General features: G+C 37.6%; 1 protein-coding gene across 3 annotated transcripts in view; it reads right to left on the bottom strand.

The window, feature by feature from the left end:
* Sos1 (SOS Ras/Rac guanine nucleotide exchange factor 1) overlaps nucleotides 1-21,641 on the bottom strand; it is a 117,748-nt gene that overhangs the window by 71,594 nt on the left and 24,513 nt on the right. For all 3 annotated transcript variants that reach the window (XM_048353084.1, XM_048353086.1, XM_048353085.1), the window contains exons 2-3: nucleotides 3,294-3,419; nucleotides 1,084-1,212 (exon numbers count right to left, since the gene is read on the bottom strand). In XM_048353084.1, the coding sequence (XP_048209041.1) occupies nucleotides 1,084-1,212; nucleotides 3,294-3,419 (255 nt within the window). The remainder of the gene's footprint in view (nucleotides 1-1,083; nucleotides 1,213-3,293; nucleotides 3,420-21,641) is intronic.

The raw sequence follows: 21,641 nt of genomic DNA, 5'->3' as shown, positions 1-21,641 counted from the left end.
ACTTTCTCAGACCAGTAAGATAAAGGAAGACATCTCTACTCATTCACCAAATGCTAAAACACAACTTTCCAACAATCTTAAATATCATTCCAAGTGGTAAACTTTTAATTTTAGAAGTTTAAGGAGACCTAGATTTCTTAACACTACTATTTAGAGTTTTATGAACCTAGCACAGGGAGTTACTTCATTGCTTTCTGCCTTTGTGCCTCATTTACAAATTGGAGATGATAATGTTGAAAATAAAATGCAGAGACAATGTATGTAACTATTAACATTTTGCATGTATTATACTACATGAAAAATTGTTTAAGTATCATTAAGATTTTAGCTGTTACAATAACTACATCTTTTACTGTAAATTAATCAGTGGTTTCTTCTTTGTATTAAATATAACAAAACACTATTAGGGTTTCCAGCACTTATTTCATTGATTGGTTGGTTGGTAATAAGGCTGGCTAGTTTAGGTGATCTTCAGGGAATTTGTTCAAAGACTACACACAGATGTATGGCAATCTCACAAAAGTTCCCACACAAAATATTAACATCTAAAGGATTTATAGGAATCCTTAAGTCCAATCAGCAAAGAAAAAAATTATATATGCTCTTCGCAGTTCTAGGAACACCTGGGATAAACAAAATCTACAATAATAACTCTTCTTAGTCCTTTACATTTGCTATTACTGTTGGTATCAAATTGCCTTAAATCTTGTTGCCCAATTTATGCTTTATTATCACAGACAGCATCCTTCCATACTACATGAGTCCCTGAAGACTTAAAACAATACAATTTTATATTCAGTTCAAACATTCCTAGTGTTTGAAAATGGTGGGCTTTATTTTATTTTTCAAAAGTTAAGAATGCAAAAGATGGAAGTGGTGCTATGGCTCAAAGTGGTAGAGCACTAGTCTTGAGCTCTTCTGAATAGCTCAGAGACAGCACCCAGGCCTAGAGTTCAAGCCCCATGACCAAAAGAAATGTATTATTACCTGAGTTATGTAACTGTAACCCTTCTGATTATCACCTTTGTAATAACAATTTCTAAAAAAGAAAAAGGAATTAAGAAGGCAATATTTCAACTTTACCTTTAATAAAGGATGAATTTTTTCTACTGGGAGAGTTGGGTTTCTTCGCTTCCTCTTTTCGATAGCTGATTGTGCATCAGCTATTGCCCATTTATCAATAGGATGAGGAAAACTTTTTTGAACACGTTCCTTGGGATACAGAAAGATAACTACGTAACAAATCAAATAGTGATCCTAACTTCAAATTTAGTTTTAAAATTAAAGAATACCAAAAGTTAAAGCTCTTTACATGTGGCATAATTTACACTGCAAATATAATTAAGAGAAAATTATATTTCTCAGCATATTCATTTCTTAACTAGGAAATTAAGAGACTGTTCCTTCTATTATATATGGGGAATAATTATAATGAACTCTAACTTTACTAGATAAAGCTGATGACAAGACTGAGTATAAGTCACTTTAACATACTTTCATAAACTTTCAAGGAACTAGACCCTAAGCTCAAGAAGCAAGCATCTAAATCCAATACTCGTTTACTTTCAATACCAATTACTAGATCACAAGGCATTTTGCAATTGAAACCTACAAGTTTTTCCTTATCATGTTAAAGAATATAACTTCCAAACTATCTATAAATCATGGAAATCAATTAATTTACATTAGTACCTTTTGGGGGGGGTGGTCCTGGAACTTGCACTTGCTTGGATGCTGTTCCTGAGCATTTTTTTCAAGGTGAGCACTCTACATTTGAGCTACAGCTTCACTTTCAGCTTTTTGAGTGGTTAACTGTAGATCTCAGACTTTCCTGCCTACACTGGCCTTGAACTGTAATTCTCAGATTTCAACCACCTGAGTAGCTAGGATTACAGGCATGAGCCATCAGTGCCCAGCTTGCACTGGTTAATAATTTGAACATAATGTACTAAATCCTCTATAAATCACTGATTTTTGTTTCAAATTAATTTTGAGCAACTGATCAGTTAGAATTTCATTGGAAGTGAAAGAATGCAAGTTATTATAATAGTTGAATTTCCTTATATTACTAAAGTAATGTAATTCACTAGAAACAAGAGGTGCTTCCATCCCCTCAAATTTTAAACTCACTAGCGGTATACTAAAATTAAAGCCAGTAGAGGTCGCTATTACACAACTCTTTAACATTTAAATAGCTGATTATTCAACTAGTATGTAAAAGCGATGAAATGAAGCACCATCTCTGATTATAAACCTAAAGTTTTGTAAGCTACTGCTAAAATGGGAAAGAAAGACATCACCATGTCACAACTGGAGGAGGGGTTTCAGGAGTCGGGGAAGAGAAATGCAATGACTCTAGCTCATTTATCAATTGAGAAGTTTAATTCATTCTTCATCTATGTTCTTGGCTACACCAGTTGCCAATTTTTTTAAAGAATCATTTAAATTCACTTTAAAATACATGGAAATGAATTACTGTGGTCAAAACAATGAGTGAACAGATCTCAACGGCCTATTTGAAAGCCTATTTGACAAGATATTACTCTCATTTAGTAAAAGCAAATGTCAAAAATACTGGAAGAGCAAGAGTGAGTGAAAAAGGTGAGAAGAGAAGGGAGGAACATCCAAAAAATTATATTCTTTTGTCCAAGTCAATTTTGCACACTGGTTAATTCATAAATGACAACAGAGATAGCTGGGTGCTGGCTACTCACATCTGAAATCCTAGCTACACGGGATCCTAGATGCCTGAAGCATCTCAGTTCAAAGGTACCTTAAGTGGAAAAGTCTGAGAGGTTTTATATCTAATTAACTACCAAACTGCCAAATGAGAGATACCATTCATGTGGTAAAGCACCAGCCACAAGCAAGTAAGGTAAGCAAAAGATCTGAGTTTAAACTGTGGTACTGGCACAAAAGAAAAAAAAATGTTCTTCTAGTATGTTCATTCTTTAAACATTTCATTCTAAGGACTTTTACCTCTAGTTCAACTTCTATCAGCAGCGACCAAATCCTGCTTTCTGTTACCAGTGAAATCTTGTATTTAAAAAACTTCTTTCTCTGGTTCTGATCTATTAGACTACAATCATTCAGATATTTTCAATTTCTGAGCTTCTAAAATTAAGGGTAACATTTTTAGAAAGCAGCTGGTTTTACCAGAGACAAGGGAGATCTCTACTCTTAATGACCAGATATATCTACCATAAACAAGTTGTTCATTTTAGCCCAAAAGCAAATATAACAGTTTACGCATAGGTTAGCTATACTTAAAAAGAAGACAAAATTTGCCATACCTCTACATCTGAAGTACTTCGTGGCTGAGCTTGACATAACATATTTAACAATTGCAAAATTAATTCTTCAACATACTGAAGAGCATCATCATTAGACTCAAGAGTAGGATGAACTTGCCCCTGGACCTGTAAACAAAAAGTGAAATATTAAAATGTGAGTTTGTTTCCATAACAAAATTTAATTTGTTGAACTGAAACCCCTTTCTACAACTAAAGATAATCTTAATATTTTTGGTCCATCATGAAGGCTTGGATGCTGTCTCTGAGACTAGCGCTCTACCACTTTGGGATTAACAGCTCTACTTCCAGTTTTCTGGTGGTTAATTACAGTTAAGAGTCTCATGGACTTTCCTGCCTGGGCTGTCTTCGAACCATGATACTCAGACCTCAGCTTCCTGAGTAGTTAGGACGACAGGCAACCACCAAGTGCCCTGTTTAAGTGTGGGTTTGTATTTTTTTTAATTGGACTAGTCTACAAATACAGATTGAATGCTATGCCAAAATCAGGAGTTTTCAACCATTTTTTCCAGCTACATATCCATACAAGCTAGTAATATTCTTTGGTGATCCATTACCTGTTTTCTAATTTCAACTTTTTTTTTCCTCGCATCACAAGGAGAAGCAGATGTGTTGATAAATGATGCATTTAGCTCACACCTGTAATTCTAGCTACTCAGAAGGCTGAGATCTGAGAACCACGGTTCAAAGCTAGTCTGCCATGAGACTCATAGATACAATTAACCACCAAAAATCCTGAAATGGAATGTTAGCCTTGAGCAAAAAAGGCTCAGGGACAGCAACCAGGCCCTGAGTTCAAGGCCCAGGAACAGCACAAAGGGGGGGGGGGGGGAGATGCAGCTTATACAGGGCTTTTTGTTTATTGCCAGGAACCAGTAAAATAACAGTCATATAACTTGGGCAATACTAGTCACATAGAGGCTTCTGTCCCTTGTTTAATTCTGTATTTCATACTACTAAATGATAAAAATCCAGTAAGATTCAATCTCATCATGATCAGTAACGTATCTCCTGCACTTAGCTCTATGCAGAACACACACAGTACAAGCTTAATAATATTTGTGAACACCCTATACCATTTGTGAACACCCTATACCAAAGGAACAGACACACAAATGGGCACTTTGACAATTCATGACTATCTAGCATATTATAGGAAGAACGGTGACTTAATCTTTATGTTCTTTTCCACAACCTTGTCTTCACAGGTGTCCAAAAGCCACTGGTGGGGCTGGGAATATGGCCTAGTGGTAGAGTGCTTGCCTCACACACATGAAGCCCTGGGTTTGATTACTCAGCACCACATATATAGAAAAAGCCAGAAGTGGTGTTGTGGCTCAAGTGGCAGAGTGCTAGCCTTGAGCAAAAAGAAGCCAGGGACAGTGTTCAGGCCCCGAGTTCAAGCCCCAAGACTGGCAAAAAAAAAAAAAAAAAAGCCACTGACCTCTATTTATGTATTTATTTTTGTGCCATTACTGGAGCTTGAACTCAGCTACAACTCCACTTCTAGCTTTTTGCTGGTTAACTTGGATAAGAATCTTATAGACTTTCTTACTTGGGCTGGCTTTGAATCACAATCCTTGGACCTCAGCCTCTTGAGTAGCTAAGATTATCCACATGAGCCACTGATACCGTCTAAAGCTTGCATTTTAATAATGAGCACAATAGTCATATATCCCTTTGTCACTCACTATGGGTCAAAACTATTTCTCACTAAATATATATCCAGAAAATTCAGTTCCTAGACATATAAAACATGCATTTTAAGACAGAGTAGCAGGGCTGGGGATATAGCCTAGTGGCAAGAGTGCCTGCCTCGGATACACGAGGCCCTAGGTTCGATTCCCCAGCACCACATATACAGAAAACGGCCAGAAGTGGCGCTGTGGCTCAAGTGGCAGAGTGCTAGCCTTGAGCGGGAAGAAGCCAGGGACAGTGCTCAGGCCCTGAGTCCAAGGCCCAGGACTGGCCAAAAAAAAAAAAAAAAAGACAAGAGTAGCAGAGCATTATTAGATGAATATACACAGGCCCAGGGCATTCCGTATGGTCTGTCCTACTATATAACTTCATTAGCTGAGACTATGAAAACCTCAGAGTAGGGGGAAAATTGTATAGTGAATTCCTAAAAGTATACACTAAATGCATATATACAAATGTATCAGTTCTTATAGGCAAATAACATTCTAACAATTCAGAATTTCATAAGTGGGGCTGGGTATATGGCCTAGTTGACAAGAGTGCTTGCCTCATATACATGAAGCCCTGGGTTCTATTCCTCAGCACCACATATATAGAAAAGGCCAGAAGTGGCGCTGTGGCTCAAGTGGCAGAGTGCTAGCCTTGAGCAAAAAGAAGCCAGGGACAGTGCTCAGGCCCTGAGTCCAAGCTCCAGGACTGGCAATAAAAACAAAAATAACAAACAGAATTTCATAAGGGATACTACATGGCGTATGAGGTTTAAAACTAATTTTTAAATAATTTTATTGGTAAATAAACTAAGCCCAAGAATGATTTACATCATTTGCTCAAGCACGTTACCATACTCACTATGGCAACTACCAACCTGATTAAGTTTATCAGTCTGCAAGTTCGACATGTTACTAGTTCAACTAGTAACAGTTGTACAATTAAATGGAATAAAAAAATTCAACACTCTTGAGTTCAATCCTATCCATTCATCATGCTATCACATTCTGGTTAATGTATATAGGTACTGACTCTTATAATTTATTCCCCTTCAACATTATGACTCAACTACCCTTTAAAAAAAAAACAAAACCTGAAACTTGATATAAATCTTACTTGTGTACATTGAACTGAATAACTTAAAACTGTCTTCTCCAGGGCTGGGGATATGGCCTAGTGGCAAGAGAGCTTGCCTCGTATACATGAGGCCCTGGGTTCGATTCCCCAGCACCACATATACAGAAAGGGTCAGAAGTGGCGCTGTGGCTCAAGTGGCAGAGTGCTAGCCTTGAGCAAAAGGAAGCCAGGGACAGTGCTCAGGCCCTGAGTCCAAGGCCCAGGACTGGCCCCCCCCCAAAAAAAAAAAAAACTGTCTTCTCCAGCTACCTTCTATCTTCATTCTTGAATCCTAATCCTATTCCTATGTGGAGCTTAGTCAAGTTCCTTTCTAAAAAAATATTAGTGTCAAAATTCTGATTCTTTGACTTCTTTGCTGCTTTCTTATTTCCTTTACCTCTCAAATGTGGGCTCTTGGTCTGTCTGCTCCTCTCTATTGTTACCCAAGTAATATCATTTACTTCACATCTTGAACTATCACTAGTCATAATTTTAAGACCTAAACTTCAAAATACCTGCTAGATATTTCTACCTATTCTCCCAACATCTCATACAAACATATAAAAGTTAGCCAAGAAAGAGCTCATGCATAGAAAGTACTTAAGTTTTTTCAAATGGACATATATAGTGCATATGTATGTATGTACACACACACATACACACACACAGGTGGGGGGGAGGCTGGCTTCACTAAGGTCTTGAAAAAATGTAGCTAAAATTGTGATTTATATTGCTATCCAAAGTGCTAGCATCATATAAAAGTATCTCCAGATTTACAAAAATCATAGACTTTTAGAATTAAAAGGTACTTTAAAGGACATCTCAGTCCTTCTACTTAGCAGGAGCAAAAGAGATACTAATAATCCTATTGCTAACTTGTATTATTGTTAAATATTGAAGCTGGGCCTCCTTGTGTCTAGACTAGAGCTCTTTCCATTAAATTCTTCAGTGTCACACCTGGAGTAATCTAAAGAGTATATCCATACCTAGATCCTAATAGACCTGTAAGAGAGTAACCAAGAAACTATCTTATCTATTAGTGGGTTTCTAAATAAAATTTAGATTGAAGTATGCTGTCCTTAAGAAACACTGCCATGTATACATGCCAAAATAGCTCTGTAAGTCTTTTAACATAAAAACATAAAAATATCATTGATAATACAGGGGATCCCAATGGTTATAAATTCTTCACTAATATAGCCCTATTTCTCTTCAATTTATACTTCTAAGAGGGTGATGGAGTGATTATATATTATAGAAGCATATTTCATACATGTTTTATATTTTTTATATATCCACAGCACTGGAATACAGTGATTAAAAACAACAACTTGATGCCACATATAATCTAAATGTTGATTAAATTTGGTACTTTGTGCGAGGACATTTTTGAAAATTCAAGTTTAAACAGCTTTGTTTACTGGTGGTTACTAAAAAGCAAATAAAATCTATTAGATAATTAAATTAGTTTGTCAAAAATGTATTCATGTAAGAGACCACATGTTGTTTTACTTCCTTAAAAAGATAAAAACTTCAACCTTGGAAAAATACAAGCACTGCTCTATGCATAAGTCAAGCACAGTGCCAATTCCTAAAAATACACCAACTGATCTTTATTCTTTCAAAGAGTAAACAGTAGTAGTATTATATGCCACATAAAGATGAAGAAAAAACTTTTTTCTTCCATGACATAGTATTATAGCTAACATACTCATCACATCAAAATAGTAGTAGGACATTTAATAGGTCAAATGATACAAAATTGTTCAAGACTGTACACAATAGGTTCTCTGACAAATCTTATGATAGCTGCCAGAAGCCATCTATAGCTGCTAGTTACTGTGTGTATTTAGGTTCTGCATTTAGAAGTGGGAACTGTGGATGTTCCTTGATAGTTTCCAAAAACATTACATTTTCCACTTATATTAACACAGAAAAGTTTGATATTTTTAGAAATGCAATCAAAGTAACTTAATCACAATAAATGTAAATACTTCACTGAAGAATTAAATGATAGCCATGAACAAGAATGTTATATGATCAGGACAGCAATTCCTCCTTTACAGTATAATCACCATATTCAGAAATGACACATCTTGAATTTTAAGTCTTCCTTAAGGACTTCTTGGCTTCTATCTTGTCAGTTCATTTTCTGTTAGTAAATCTTAGCTGATTCTAAGGTAACTTTATTAGCTATTATTACCAGATATTGTGGGATCAAAAAGCAAAGCAATTTTTTCTAAATCAATTCCTAATTGTTTGATACATGAGACCTCAAAGTATATTCAGGAACCCCTAGGGTAAACTGCCAGAAAACACTGTGTTGAACACTGATGAATTTTTAATAATTTTTCTAGCTAATGGTTTGCTTAAAAATTTGAAAGGCTTTTAGATTGTATCTGTAATGCCTTAAGCCTAGATCAGTTACTTTTATTTACAAAAATAATGGGAGAATTTGAAATAAAACTGTTATTCTCAAAGCCTTTACCATAGTAAATAATAAAGATTTGGTGATTCGAATTTCTCTTACTGTTAGGATTGTCTAATCACTGTTCAATGCTTATTTCTCCTCACTCTAAGGTTAGTCCAAAAATTCAAGGCAAAAAACTTTCAAAAAATTAAGAAGACAAAAATCAAACAAACCTGAGATTTTATCTTTCTCATTAAAGTTTAAAATAGTAACTCATTCTGATATCTGTTAATTAGTCCTTAGGCTTGTGTATGTCACAATTTATCATAGCACCTCCAGCTTCTATTACTTACTGAGGACACAAATATGAATGAAAAACATGGCATCTATTCTCAGGTAATTTAATTCACTGAGGAGCTGGCTATGCAAAAGAGCTATAACACAGTGTGATGAAGGCTAATATGGAATTATACTACTTAAGGTACAAGGAGCTGGTGGCTCACACCTATAATCCTAACTACTCAGGAAGATGAGATCTGAGGATGGCAGTTCAAAGCCAGCCCAGGCAGGACAAGTCCATGAGACTCTTATCTCTTTATCTCCAATTAACCACCAGAAAACCGAAGTGGCACGGTGACTCAAAGTGGTAAAGCACTAGAGTCTTAAGGTGAAGAGCTCGTGGACAGTGCCCAGATCCAGAGTTCAAACCTCATGAATGACCACCCCCCAAAAAAGGGGGGCACAAGGATGACCACTGAATACAGGGATAAGGGTACTATCAGAATTCTTATGAGGAAGACATGCTTTAACTGGAGCAAAAAAGATGAGATGGTAACAGCAGCTAAGGAAGACAGGGTTAACATATAAAAAAGCACAGCGGCCAAGAACAAAATAATGTGTTAGATCAAACAGTACAAATGAAAAAAAAAAAAACAGTACAAATGGAGAGGTATGCTGACGTTGTATAAATCAGGTTTGCACTTCACTGGAGGAAGTTAGGGAAGTGAAACATCAATATGAAGGATGAACTGAAACAGAGATGAGACTAAAGGAGGCAAAACTAGTTGGAATATAATACCCTGTAGGAAGAAAAAGAAAAGACTTGAACCAAGTCAGAAACAGTATAAATCGGACAAGAAGAGACTGTTAAAGGCGGGAGATATGTCTACATAACCCCCCTTGGGTGGGGTGCTTTGGATCAGAAATGAAAGAGAAAATACTACAAAACTGATAAAATTCGAGTCTGAGGCTAGATTCAATAGCAGAACACTTGCACAGCCAACAGGAAGCCCTGAATTCAAACCTCATAACCACCACACACACACTCACAGAGATAGAGAGAGAAAAAAAGAGAAAGAGAAAGAAAGAAAAAGGAAGGGAGGGAGGGAGAGAGGAAAAGGAGAAAGGGGATGGAAGAGGTTAGGAGAAAAACAGAACGAAACAACCAAATCTGACTCCTGAATTTAAAGTCTTGTATTATATTTACAAAAACAAAATGGAATTTTTTTAAAGTCAAGATTCCATTTTTTAAATTTTGGCTGTTTAGTTTTTGCCTAACATTGTTCCAAATGTTCAAGTAGAGGAGGAAAAGAAACCCCCAATATCTGACAGGTGTTTATAGTAGAAGTAAAAACTAGTCTCCAAGCTATATTAACTACAGAAAACAAAGTTTACTTAATGGAATACCTATTTCCAAATAACTCAGCAACTTTAAAGAACAATGGTTACAGCAAACAGACTGAAAAGATAAAAATTGTTTTAGGGGTATTTATTAGGATTCAGGATGTGGCTCAAGTGGTAGAGTGCTTACTTGAGGCCCTGGGTTCAATCTCCAGTAAGACTACGAGAAACAGAGACAGAGAAAGAGAAAAGAGACAGAGAGAGAATACACAGTATAAGCAACTTTGGTGTAAGGAAAAAATGTAAATATAAATTAGAAGTTATCTTAAAAAGCAAAAAAAAAAAACCCAAACCCTTTCAAGTTATAGGAAATATTGATAGAATTGGTAGAAAAGCAGTCAGAAATTGCAGCCTTACAACTTGCAGAAAATAGGACAAAAATGATAAAACTAAAACCTACCTGACCACAAAATGGGAGCCAAGGGCTACAAAAGAACGAAAAAGTAAGGATGGGGCACTAAATCTTTGGCACCACAACTTCACAGAAAACAAAGGCGATCAACTAATCAGAAAGCAGTCAAGGAGCCAGACGCTGGGGCTCACATCTGTAACCCTAGCTACTCAGAAGGCTGAGATCCCAGGATTGAGGTTCAAAGCCAGCCAGTGCAGGAGAGTCCACAAGACTCTTATCTTCAATTAACTGCCAGAAAAACAGAAGTAGAACTGTGGCTCAAAGAGGTAGAGCACTAGCTTGAGCAGAAGAAGCTCAAGGGCAGCACATGGGCTTCTGAGTTGAAGCTGCAGGAGGAACCAAAAAAAAAAAAAAAAAAAAGTCAAGAACTGCTCTCCCAATTTAATTCAAGGCCAATCTCTATAATGAGGAAGATGGCAAGATAACTGATATTGCCTAAAGTGCTGTCTTCCCACAGTATATCTAGGCCACCTGCTCTTTCTCTGCTGTATTTTTCTTTCTCTTCCCCCATCTCTCTGCCTCCCCCTCCTCCCTCTCCTTACCTTTACCCCCTTTTCTCTCCTATTCTTTTTTTTTTCTCTTTCTTTGTCAGTTCTAGAGCTTGCATGCAGGGCCTGAGCACTATTCCTGAACTTTTTTAGCTCAAGGATGGTGCTCTACCACTTGAGCCACAGCTCTACTTCTGGCTTTCTGGTAGTTAACAGTAACTAAGAGTCTCATAGCCTTGGGCTGGGACTGTGGCTTAGTGGCAGAGTGCTAGCCTAGCATGCATGCAGCCTTGGGTTTGATTCCTCAGCACCACAAAAACAGAAAAAGCCAGAAGTGGGCACTGTGGCTCAAGTAGCAGAGTGCTAGCCTTGAGCAAAAGAAGCTCAGGGACAGTGCCATGAGTTCAAACCCAGGATGGGAAAAAAAAAATAAGTCTCAGGGCCTTTCTTGTCCAGGAGTGGCTTAGAACTGTGATCCTCAGATCTCAGCCTCCTGAGTAGCTAGAATTACGGGCATGACTCACTGGTACCTCGCACCACATTTCTTTTCCTATCATCTTTACTTACGTTCATGCTTTGCCTAAATTTTTATCTTGCCAGACATAAAGACCAGGGTCAATTTCGCTGCTCTATTTGGTGTCTTGGCCAGGAAGTTAGAGATTAGAGGTTAAGTATGTCTTTTTCTGATTTGGATTCACCAAAAGATCAGAATATAATTACCAAAAAATCTATCTCATGCTATCTTAAGAATAGAATTCATGGGCTGGGGATATGGCCTAGGGGCAAGAGTGCTTGCCTCGTATACATGAGGCCCTGGGTTGGATTCCCCAGCACCACATATACAGAAAATGGCCAGAAGTGGCACTGTGGCTCAAGTGGCAGAGTGCTAGCCTTGAGCAAGAAGAAGCCAGGGACAGTGCTCAGGCCCTGAGTCCAAGCCCCAGGACTGGCCAAAAAAAAAAAAAGAATAGAATTCATGTATAGCAATTTAAAATTTTTTAAGTCTTTATTTGAAACTATAGAGTAAATGACACTACACGCCAAGACATCTAGTTGTACCAAGACCCATGGAAGACTCAGGAGATGAACAGGACAGAACAAAAGAATATAAGTATCATGAAATGGCTTGTCATGGGCCAAAGATGGGCTAACTTAAAACCAAACCACCTACAATTGATTAAATGCAATGACTTTATGAAAACCTGGGCGAGTCAAATGGTGGGGTTTGTTTGTGGTATGTATGTTTGTGCTGGTCCTGGGGCTTAAACTCAGGGCCTGCGTGTTGTCTACAAGTATTTTTGCTCAAGGCTAGTGTTCTACCACTTGAACTACAGTTCTACTCTGACTTGTTGTAAGTTCATTCGAGAGTCTCATGGACTTTCCTGCCCTGGCTGGCTTTGAACTGTGTGATCCTCAGATCTCAGCCTCCAGAGTAGCAAGGATTACAGGTATGAGCCACTTGCACCCACTTTCAACTTGTTGTTTTTCTTTTCTTTTCCACTTCTGGAGTTCATTTTGATAAATGTTATTTTGTATGTTCAGAGGCATTATGCCTTTGTGCTTCCCCCTAAAAGTATCCTTCTTTGGTCTCACTGTGTGTGAATGCCTAGAGTCCTGTATAATTTACCATGTTCTGGTGTATTTGGGTCTAGCTTCTACATATGAGAGAAAACAACCCTGATTATGACTTTTCAGCTTCCAGAACTATGAGGAATAAATGTATGATTTTAGTTAAAAAATAAAAATTACTGTGCATCACTAGAAATAACGGAGGCACCAATTCTTTACTCTGAAAGAATTCTGTATCCTATTTCCCTGTCTGACTTATACTTTGGGATGATCAAATAGCCCAAGTTGATGAGGAATTATTCCTTACAGATGGATTCATTATAATAAAATGTAAAAGAATTAGAAAACCATCCATTTGTAACCCATAGCACAGACATTTAGTTATCAATAATCAATAAAACTGTTAAATGAAGAACTGGTCTACACAAAGAATAAACCAGACTGTTCTGTCCCTTATCTGCAATCAATTTTAGTTAACATCACTAAAATTGGATCCAGACTAAATGCTGTGTGAAGGCACAACACTATCTGAGGTATTCTCGCCAAAACAGCTGAAAATAAACATGATCAAGCCACTAAAGCTACTTCTATTTACAGAAACAATGACAGATACAAAAACAAGTCAAAATTATCCTAAGAAAGCCAACGGAAAAACTCATAATGTTTGATATTGCAAGACAACTGATTCAGTTCTTACAGGTCATTCTTACACTGGGACAAAAGTCTACAGCTGAAAGAAATTGATGAGACACAAGACTATAGGTAATATGCAAACCTTGTTTGGCTTTTGAAATCAATAAGCCAACTGTAAAAATGACACTCAAAGGCAACCAAGAAACTTGAATTTCAACTGGCATAAGTAGATGACATTAAGAAATTAGTAATTTTGATAGCTTTAATATAGGTATAGCAGTTATTAAAGAAAAAGATTCATGTTTAAATAACGTGAGGCCCCCCCCCTTTTTTTAAGGGTAGTTTATTTTTACTTTGTTGAGGCTTTTTTTTTTTTTTTTTTGGCCAGTCCTGGGCCTTGGACTCAGGGCCTGAGCACTGTAGCACTGTCCTGGCTTCTTTTTTTGCTCAATGCTAGCACTCTGCCACTTGAGCCACAGCGCCACTTCTGGCCATTTTCTGTAAATGTGGTGCTGGGGAATTGAACCCAGGGCTTCATGTGGCAAGCATTCTTGCCACTAGGCCATATCCCCAGCCCCTCATGAGCGCCTTAAATAACGTGAAACTACAGTGTGGCTACAGTAGAGGTAGGGTAGAGAAGAGGTCAGGGAGATAAGAGAAGGCTAGATCCTTAAGGGCTTTGGATTTTCAGTGCAAAGGAGTGGCAATTTTGGAAAAGTAATAAAACAATTTTCCTAGCCTCTTCATAAGTACACACTGCTACTTTTACTGAGGGAACAAAAAGTTAATTGCTGTGGTTAAGATTTCACGTTGCAACTAACTTTAAAGAAACTACCATTTGTGGAGTATAATATCAAAGAAAAATATAATATCTGAACAAAAATGATAAATTTTCCTTTTCCATTTACTTGCATGAAACTGGACTTTCTTCATATATGTATTTCAACTAAAACATATCACAACTGGTTGAACATCTATGTTCCTTACTGACTGTTCACAGTGGCAAGGATGTGGAAACAATGTCAAGTGTCAAAAAACAAAATAAAATGTTTATGTGTATATATGATATTTGTGTGTGTTTTATATATGACAGATTATTCAGCTTATAAAAAGAGAGAAGCCAGAAGTCAGTGGCTCGTACCTGTAATCCCAGCTACTCAAGAGACTAAGATCTGAGTATCATTGTTTGAAGCCAGCCCAGGCAGGAAAAATCCTTGAGACGCTTACCTCCAATTAACCATCAAAGTGTCAGAAGAGGACCTTTGGCTCAAGAGGTTTAGTAGTGCTAGCTTTCAGAAAAAAAGCTCTGGACAGTGTCTATACCCAGTTCAAGACCCAGGACTTGCAGAAAGAGAGAGAAGAAACAAGAGGGGGGGCGGATAGAAATAGGGGAGCAGAGAGGAAAGAGGGGGAAGAGACTAAGCCAGGCACAGGTGACTCAGGCCTGTATTCCTAGCTACTCAGGAATCTGAGATCCCAGAATGGAGGTTTGAAGCCAGCCCAGGCAGGAAAGTCCATGAGACTCTTATCTCCAATTAACCACTAGGAAGCTGGAAGTGAGCTGTGACTCAAAATGTAGAGTGCTAGCCTTGAGCAAAAGAACTCCACAACAGTGACCAGGCCAAGTTCAAGCAAATACATATGGGCATGCATGTACACACACCAATATATTTTTTTAAGATACTACCATCTGCAACAATAAGAACAAATCTGGAAAACATACTTCATGAAATAAAACAGAGAAAGTATAGTATTATTGAACCATTAGATTAACATACAAATTAGACTTTATACAAATTATTATATGCATCCTGACAGCATTCTGGGCACCCATCCTAAGCCTGGTTTGAATTATATTTATTTTGAAATAAACTACCAAAATTTGTTCCAAATGTTGAAACGTCTGACAAAGCAACATTTATATTATAAATATAAAGATACTTAAAAAATACATTTTTTAAGAAAACAGAAAATTAACTGTCAATAATTCTTTAAGATTTTCATAAAATGCTCAACTAATTTCTTGCTTTAATTACAAGCAGTGCAAAGAGAGCAAGGGTTTTCAAATGGTAAGTGCAGAGCTAGGCTTCCTGGAGATACTCCAGGCACACTAGATAAGGATGAGGAGGAAGCCTGATTCTACTCATGATCTGTGCTTAAAATGTGTGTGCGTGCTCTTTTTTTTAGAAAGAGACAGAGGGTCGTATAACTTAGGGAAAATTAGGCAAAGAAGAAAAATTATAAGTAGATTCTGCGGAGTTAGACTGGTTTAATACAGGAATGCACAGAAAAATGTTTCATTTAAATTTAGACTCATCTATATTGATTAAATACTAGATATTAAAAGCTCATTGCAACCTCAAAGGAAACAATTCCCTCCAAAACAAGTCACAAAGTCGTATTTTTCTTGGTGTAGGGCGGAGGGTGGTCGTGGGGCATGAACTCTGGGCCTGGGCGCTGTCCCTGAGCTCTTCAGCTCAAGGCTTTGTGCCACAGCGCCACTTCTGGTTTTCTGGTAGTTAATTGGAGATAAGAGTCTGATGGACTTCCCTGCCCAGACTGGCTTTGAACCGTGATCCCCAGATCTCAGCCTCCTGAGTAGCTAGAATTATAGGCATGAGCCACAGGCTCATAATTTTTTTAAGCTTTTGTTTTGCTAGATCCCCAGAAAAGAGTGATAGAGCAAGAAAGAGGAGAGAGGTGCAAGAGGGGGGAGAAGAAAGACAAAGATAGAGTGACAAAAACAAACAAACATGCAAGCATTAAACAAAATAAATGAGTGGCTATATTCTAATGATTTTTTTAACCAGGTAAAGTACATTATAAAGGAAGTAATTTGCTGGAGACAAAAAATATATATAATGATAAAAATTTATATCCTCTATGAAAATGTAGTAATCCCAAATGTGTATGTACCAGCTGGAAAAACTAATGACACAGAAAGAATACACAAATTAATCTACAGCTAAACCCCTTCTTGATAATTAACAGAGCTAGAGAGAAAATCGTCAAAGACTTAGAACTCAATAATATTGTTAACCAGAAAATACTAATCAAAATGCATAAATATTCTATTCAAAAACAAAGAACACGCATTCTTTTCAAGTAAGAGAAAACAATAGACCACATCTTGGGCTACATTATAAACCTTAAAAATTTACAAGTAGGACTATATAGAATATGCAATCTGAGCATAAAGGATCAAATTAAAATCAGTAATAGAAAGTGTTGAGCATGAACAAACCAAGCCCTGACCTGTGGGACAGTAATTTGGCAGACTCACAGGAGTAGAGGCCAACTGTGCAAGCACAGGCAATGTGCCACACAGAGCTTCAGGCCATGTGCCTACTGTAGGATTTGAGGGCAGAAGTGAAGCTATGGCTCAAGTAGTAGAGCACTAACCTTGAGCAAAAAAGATCAGGGACAGTCAGTGCTCAGGCCCTGACTGTAAGCCCCAGGACAGGCATGCCACACACTTAGATACAGACATACACACACATCACAACCACATCACCCCCACACCCACTACTCATACCCACATCCACCAGAAAAACACAAGCTGTCATCCATTTCTATTTTTCTGACTTAAAAGTCAAATGGATGTTGGATTTTGTTAGTTTTCTGCACTGGTTAGTGTGATGATGTGATATTTTCAGCTGTTTAACATGATGTGATAAAGTGCTTGATTTTAGAATAGTGAACCTTAATTGTAACCCTAGAATAAACTGCTTTGGTAAGTAAGTGCCCTTTCTCTCATATTCTCTTTCTTCCTTTTTTTTTTTTTTAACTTTTACTGGCACTCAGAGTCTCACAGACTTTCCTGCCTGGGCTGGCTTTGAACCACAATCTTCAGATCTCAGCCTCCTGAGTAGCTAGGATTCCAGGCAGGAGCCACTGGCACCCAGCAACAACTTGCATTTAAAAAAGAGGCAAGAGCACTTACCTCGTATACATGAAGCCCTGGGTTCGATTCCCCAGCACCACATACATAGAAAACAGGCAGAAGTGGCGCTATGATATGGCTCAAGTAGCAGAGTGCTGGCCTTGAGCAAAAAGAAGCCAGGGACAGTGCTCAGGCCCTGAGTCCAAGGCCCAGGACTGGCAAAACAACAACAACAAAAAGTTGACATATACTTAACAGTACAAAATTAAATAAATGCCCCTAAAATTGAGGAAAATTATGTCTACTCTCATAATGTATTCTCAACAGTGCTAGAACTTTCTGCCACTAGATTAAGACAACAAAGGGATGGGGGGAAGTGGGGAGAGATTTATAGAAGACAAAAGTGGAGATACATCTGTAAACCCAGCTTTAAAGAGACTGAGATAGGAGGATCATGAACTCAAGGTCAGACTATGCCACATAACAAGTCCGTCTTGGAAAGAGGAAAGGGGAAAGAGAGAAGAGAAAAGGGGAAAGGGAAGGCAAGCGGAAAAGAAAGGAAAGAGGAAAGGAAAAGGGAAGCATAGGGAAAGAAAAAGGAAAAAGAAAGGAAGAGAGAGGGAGGGAGAAAGGGGAGAGGGAGAGAGAAGGAGGAAAGAAGGAAGGAGAGAGACAAGACAAAGATGTGAAAGGAAGAAATTAAATGTTCCTCAACTAATAGACCTAATAAGTTTAGTAAGATTATTAGATTAAAAATTAAATACAAAAACACCAACTTTATATGTTTTGAATGAACACATACTAAAAATAAAATTACAATTTTTTAAATAACCCACACATAAATACACAATGTCAATCTAACAAAACATACAAACTTACATACTGAAAACTAGACAAAACTGATTAAAGAAATCAAAGGTGTTAAGAGACAGAAAGCTCATCATCTTAAGTTGGAGAGCCAACATAAAAAGATGTGTCTGTGTTCCCCAAATTAATACACAATTTTAAATCAACTCTTATCCATAACTCAACAGTATTTTTTTGTAACCAAACTACATCAAAACTAAAACCTGGGAGGGGAAAACTGGGAGACAGGAAGAGAAGGGGTAACAACTATTGAAAAAGAAATGTACTTTTTACCTGAATTATATAACTGTAATCCCTCTGTGTATCACCATCATAATTTCAATAATTTTTAACGTAAATACTGTTACTCTGTCAAAGACCCTAGTAAGAAGATAGAAAAGGATACTATACAATGAAAGTATTTCCAAGCCATACACTAGCCCAAACAATAATAATACCATGAAGCCACTGGAAAGAGTAAAGTGGTCTTAACAATTAGGCTCTCCAGAATATATTGAAAGGATACATAGGGAAACAAGGTGCAAAGAAGGGTTGTACCCACTAAATCTTGAAAGCATTCAGGAAAGTTGTAACCATCGTATTCAAACCAACAAAATTTAGCTTACAGAAACTTCCACTGACGAAGACTTAAAATAATTGAAAATGTCAAAAAAGCTAAAATCAAAACAAGAAAATATGGACAAAGGAGTACAAGAAACCAAAAAATTATAAAGCTGAAAAATACAATAGAAAAGACAAAAACAAAAAGACTTGAGGAGGAAAAGGAAAAAGAACCACTGGACTTTATAGACAGGAACAAAAATGTAGGTTCTAAAATGACCATCAATACAATTTTTTTTTTTTTTTTGCCAGCCCTGGGCCTTGGACCCTGGGGCCTGAGCACTGTCCCTGGCTTCTTTTTGCTCAAGGCTAGCACTCTGCCACTTGAGCCACAGCGCCCCTTCTGGCCGTTTTCTACATATGTGATGCTGGGGAATCGAACCCAGGACTTCATGTATAAGAGGCAAGCACTCTTGCCACTAGGCCATATCCCCAGCCATCAATACAATATTAACAAGATAAAAATGGCAATTTCTATATAAGGTAATTTAATTTAGACATAGAAAAGAGTGACAATAACATCTGAAAATGTAGTCTTCTCCATGCAGAGACACTATTTCACAGAAGAAAGCCCAAACCTATACACACGAACAACATACAAGGTATCTGTGTCGAGTACTTCTGTTATAACAGTATTTTGTGTGTGTGCCATTATTGGATCTTGAACTCAGTGTCTCACATTCTTGCTTAGCTTTTTCTGCTCAAAGCTGGTGCTTAATCACTTGAGCCACACTTCTGGCTTTTTGCTAGTTAATTGGAGTTAAGAGTCATTCAGATTTGTCTTCCTGCACTGGTTTCAAACCAAGAGCCTCAGCTCTCAATAGGAAGGATTACCTGCATGAGCTCTGGTGCCCAGAGATAGTATTTTTGATGTTTGTTTATTTTTTCCTTTGTCTTTGTCGCTCCCCACACACACACCGCCTTTTCCTTCTTCCCTCTCTCCTTCTCGCTACATGTTTATCTTCATTAATTTCTAATACTGAATATGTATTACTATTATAATGGAAAAGTATAATAAACTTTTTTTTTTTTTTTTTTTTTTGGCCAGTCCTGGGCCTTGGACTCAGGGCCTGAGCACCTACCCTGGCTTCTTCCCGCTCAAGGCTAGCACTCTGCCACCTGAGCCACAGTGCCCCTTCTGGCCATTTTCCATATATGTGGTGCTGGGGAATCGAACCGAGAGCTTCATGTGTAGGAGGCAAGCACTTTTGCCACTAGGCCATATTCCCAGCCCCAATAAACTTCTTAATTAAAGAAAAAAATGTGGGTTCTAAGGATCAGACAAAGGAATGAGGCAAAGTGAGTACAGTCTCGGGGAACTATGAGACAATATCAAATGGACTACCATGTACTATGAGTCTCAGGAAAAGAAGAGACAAAAAGAATATTTGAAGAACTAATACTTGATTGAAAAGATCTCAAACTTGAAAGATGTGGATCTACAAATCTAAAAAAATTCACAGACATCTAAGTTTTGGTATTTTGTTTTTATTTATTTATTTTTTGGCCAGTCCTGGGCCTTGGACTCCGGGCCTGAGCACTGTCCCTGGCTTCTTCCCGCTCAAGGCTAGCACTCCGCCACTTGAGCCACAGCGCCGCTTCTGGCCGTTTTCTGTATATGTGGTGCTGGGGAATCGAACCTAGGGCCTCGTGTATCCGAGGCAGGCACTCTTGCCACTAGGCTATATCCCCAGCCCTTGTTTTTAATTTTTGATGTGGTGCTGAAAGGACATGCTAAGCAAAAGTTCTATTTACTGAGTTACATCCCTAGCCCTCAAGTTAAGTTCTAAGAGACTTATACCATGACACATGTTAGTCAAATGCTATAACCTAAAAACAGAATCCTGAAAGAAGCAAGAGAAAAGCACTTTAACAAATCAATAGTTGATTTCCTATGAGAAACCATGGACACCAAGCATATACCAAAGGGGGGAAAAAGTTGGCTACCTCAAGCAGTCTATAAAATTTGAAAAATGAAGTCTGAAGAGATAAGGTTCATAAATAAACCAAATGGAGGCAGTTCATTACCATCAGACCTATCCAATAAGAAATAATAAAAAGCTGGGTGCACAGATGGCTCACAACTGTAATCCTAGATTCGGGAGACTGAGATCTGAGGATTATGGTTCAAAGCCAGCCGGGGCAGGAAAGTCCATGGGACTCTTATCTCCAATTAACCACCAGAAAACTGGAAGTGGCACTGTGGCTCTAAGTGATAGAGCGCTAGCCTTTGCTCAGGGATAGCTCAGGCCCAGAGTTCAAGCCCCACGACAGGACGCCCCCCACAAAAAAAAAAACAAAAAACACATACTCAAGACAGTTCTTCAAGTTGAAATGACAAAGCACTAAACAGTAACTCAGTAATATGAATCAAGGTTTCTAATAATGGTAAAAACACTGTCAATATAAAAACTAGTATAACTTTATATTTGGCTTACAGCTCTTTTTTATTGTATACAGATTTGAAAAGGAAAATGCATAAATCAATTAAAATTTCTATTGAGCACAAATATACAACACCCCTAATTTACCCACAATTTATTTTCTGAAATTTGTTATCTGCAGTTAACTATGAACCATAAACATCAAACAGAAAATTTCAGAAATAAATGACACATATATTTTAAACTGTGAACTATTCAAAATAACATGAAACCTAATGCCAGCCTTCCTGAGGCCTAAAATCATCCCTTTATCCTGAATCTACAGTATTTGAGCTGCTCATTTGTTAATTGGTTACTAATCAACTCTGTATTACCACTTTTAGCAGCATTCACCTCACTCCATCTTATTACAGAGACACTGTACTATCTGACATCACAAAGGTGAGTTCAATATATAAAGTTATTTTAAGAGACCACATTCACCTAAACTTGTATCACAGAAAGCTGTTTTTCTATTTTATTTTCTGTTATTATTAATCTCTTACTATGCCTAAATCACGAATTTGTTCTGTATGAAAAAAAACAGAAAACAAAAAACAACC

The sequence above is a fragment of the Perognathus longimembris genome, chromosome 8 (genome assembly GCF_023159225.1).
Source record: "Perognathus longimembris pacificus isolate PPM17 chromosome 8, ASM2315922v1, whole genome shotgun sequence".
Lineage (NCBI taxonomy): Eukaryota > Metazoa > Chordata > Mammalia > Rodentia > Heteromyidae > Perognathus > Perognathus longimembris.
The sequence above is the reverse complement of the archived record's forward strand: the minus strand, read 5'-3'. Positions and strand labels throughout refer to the sequence as shown.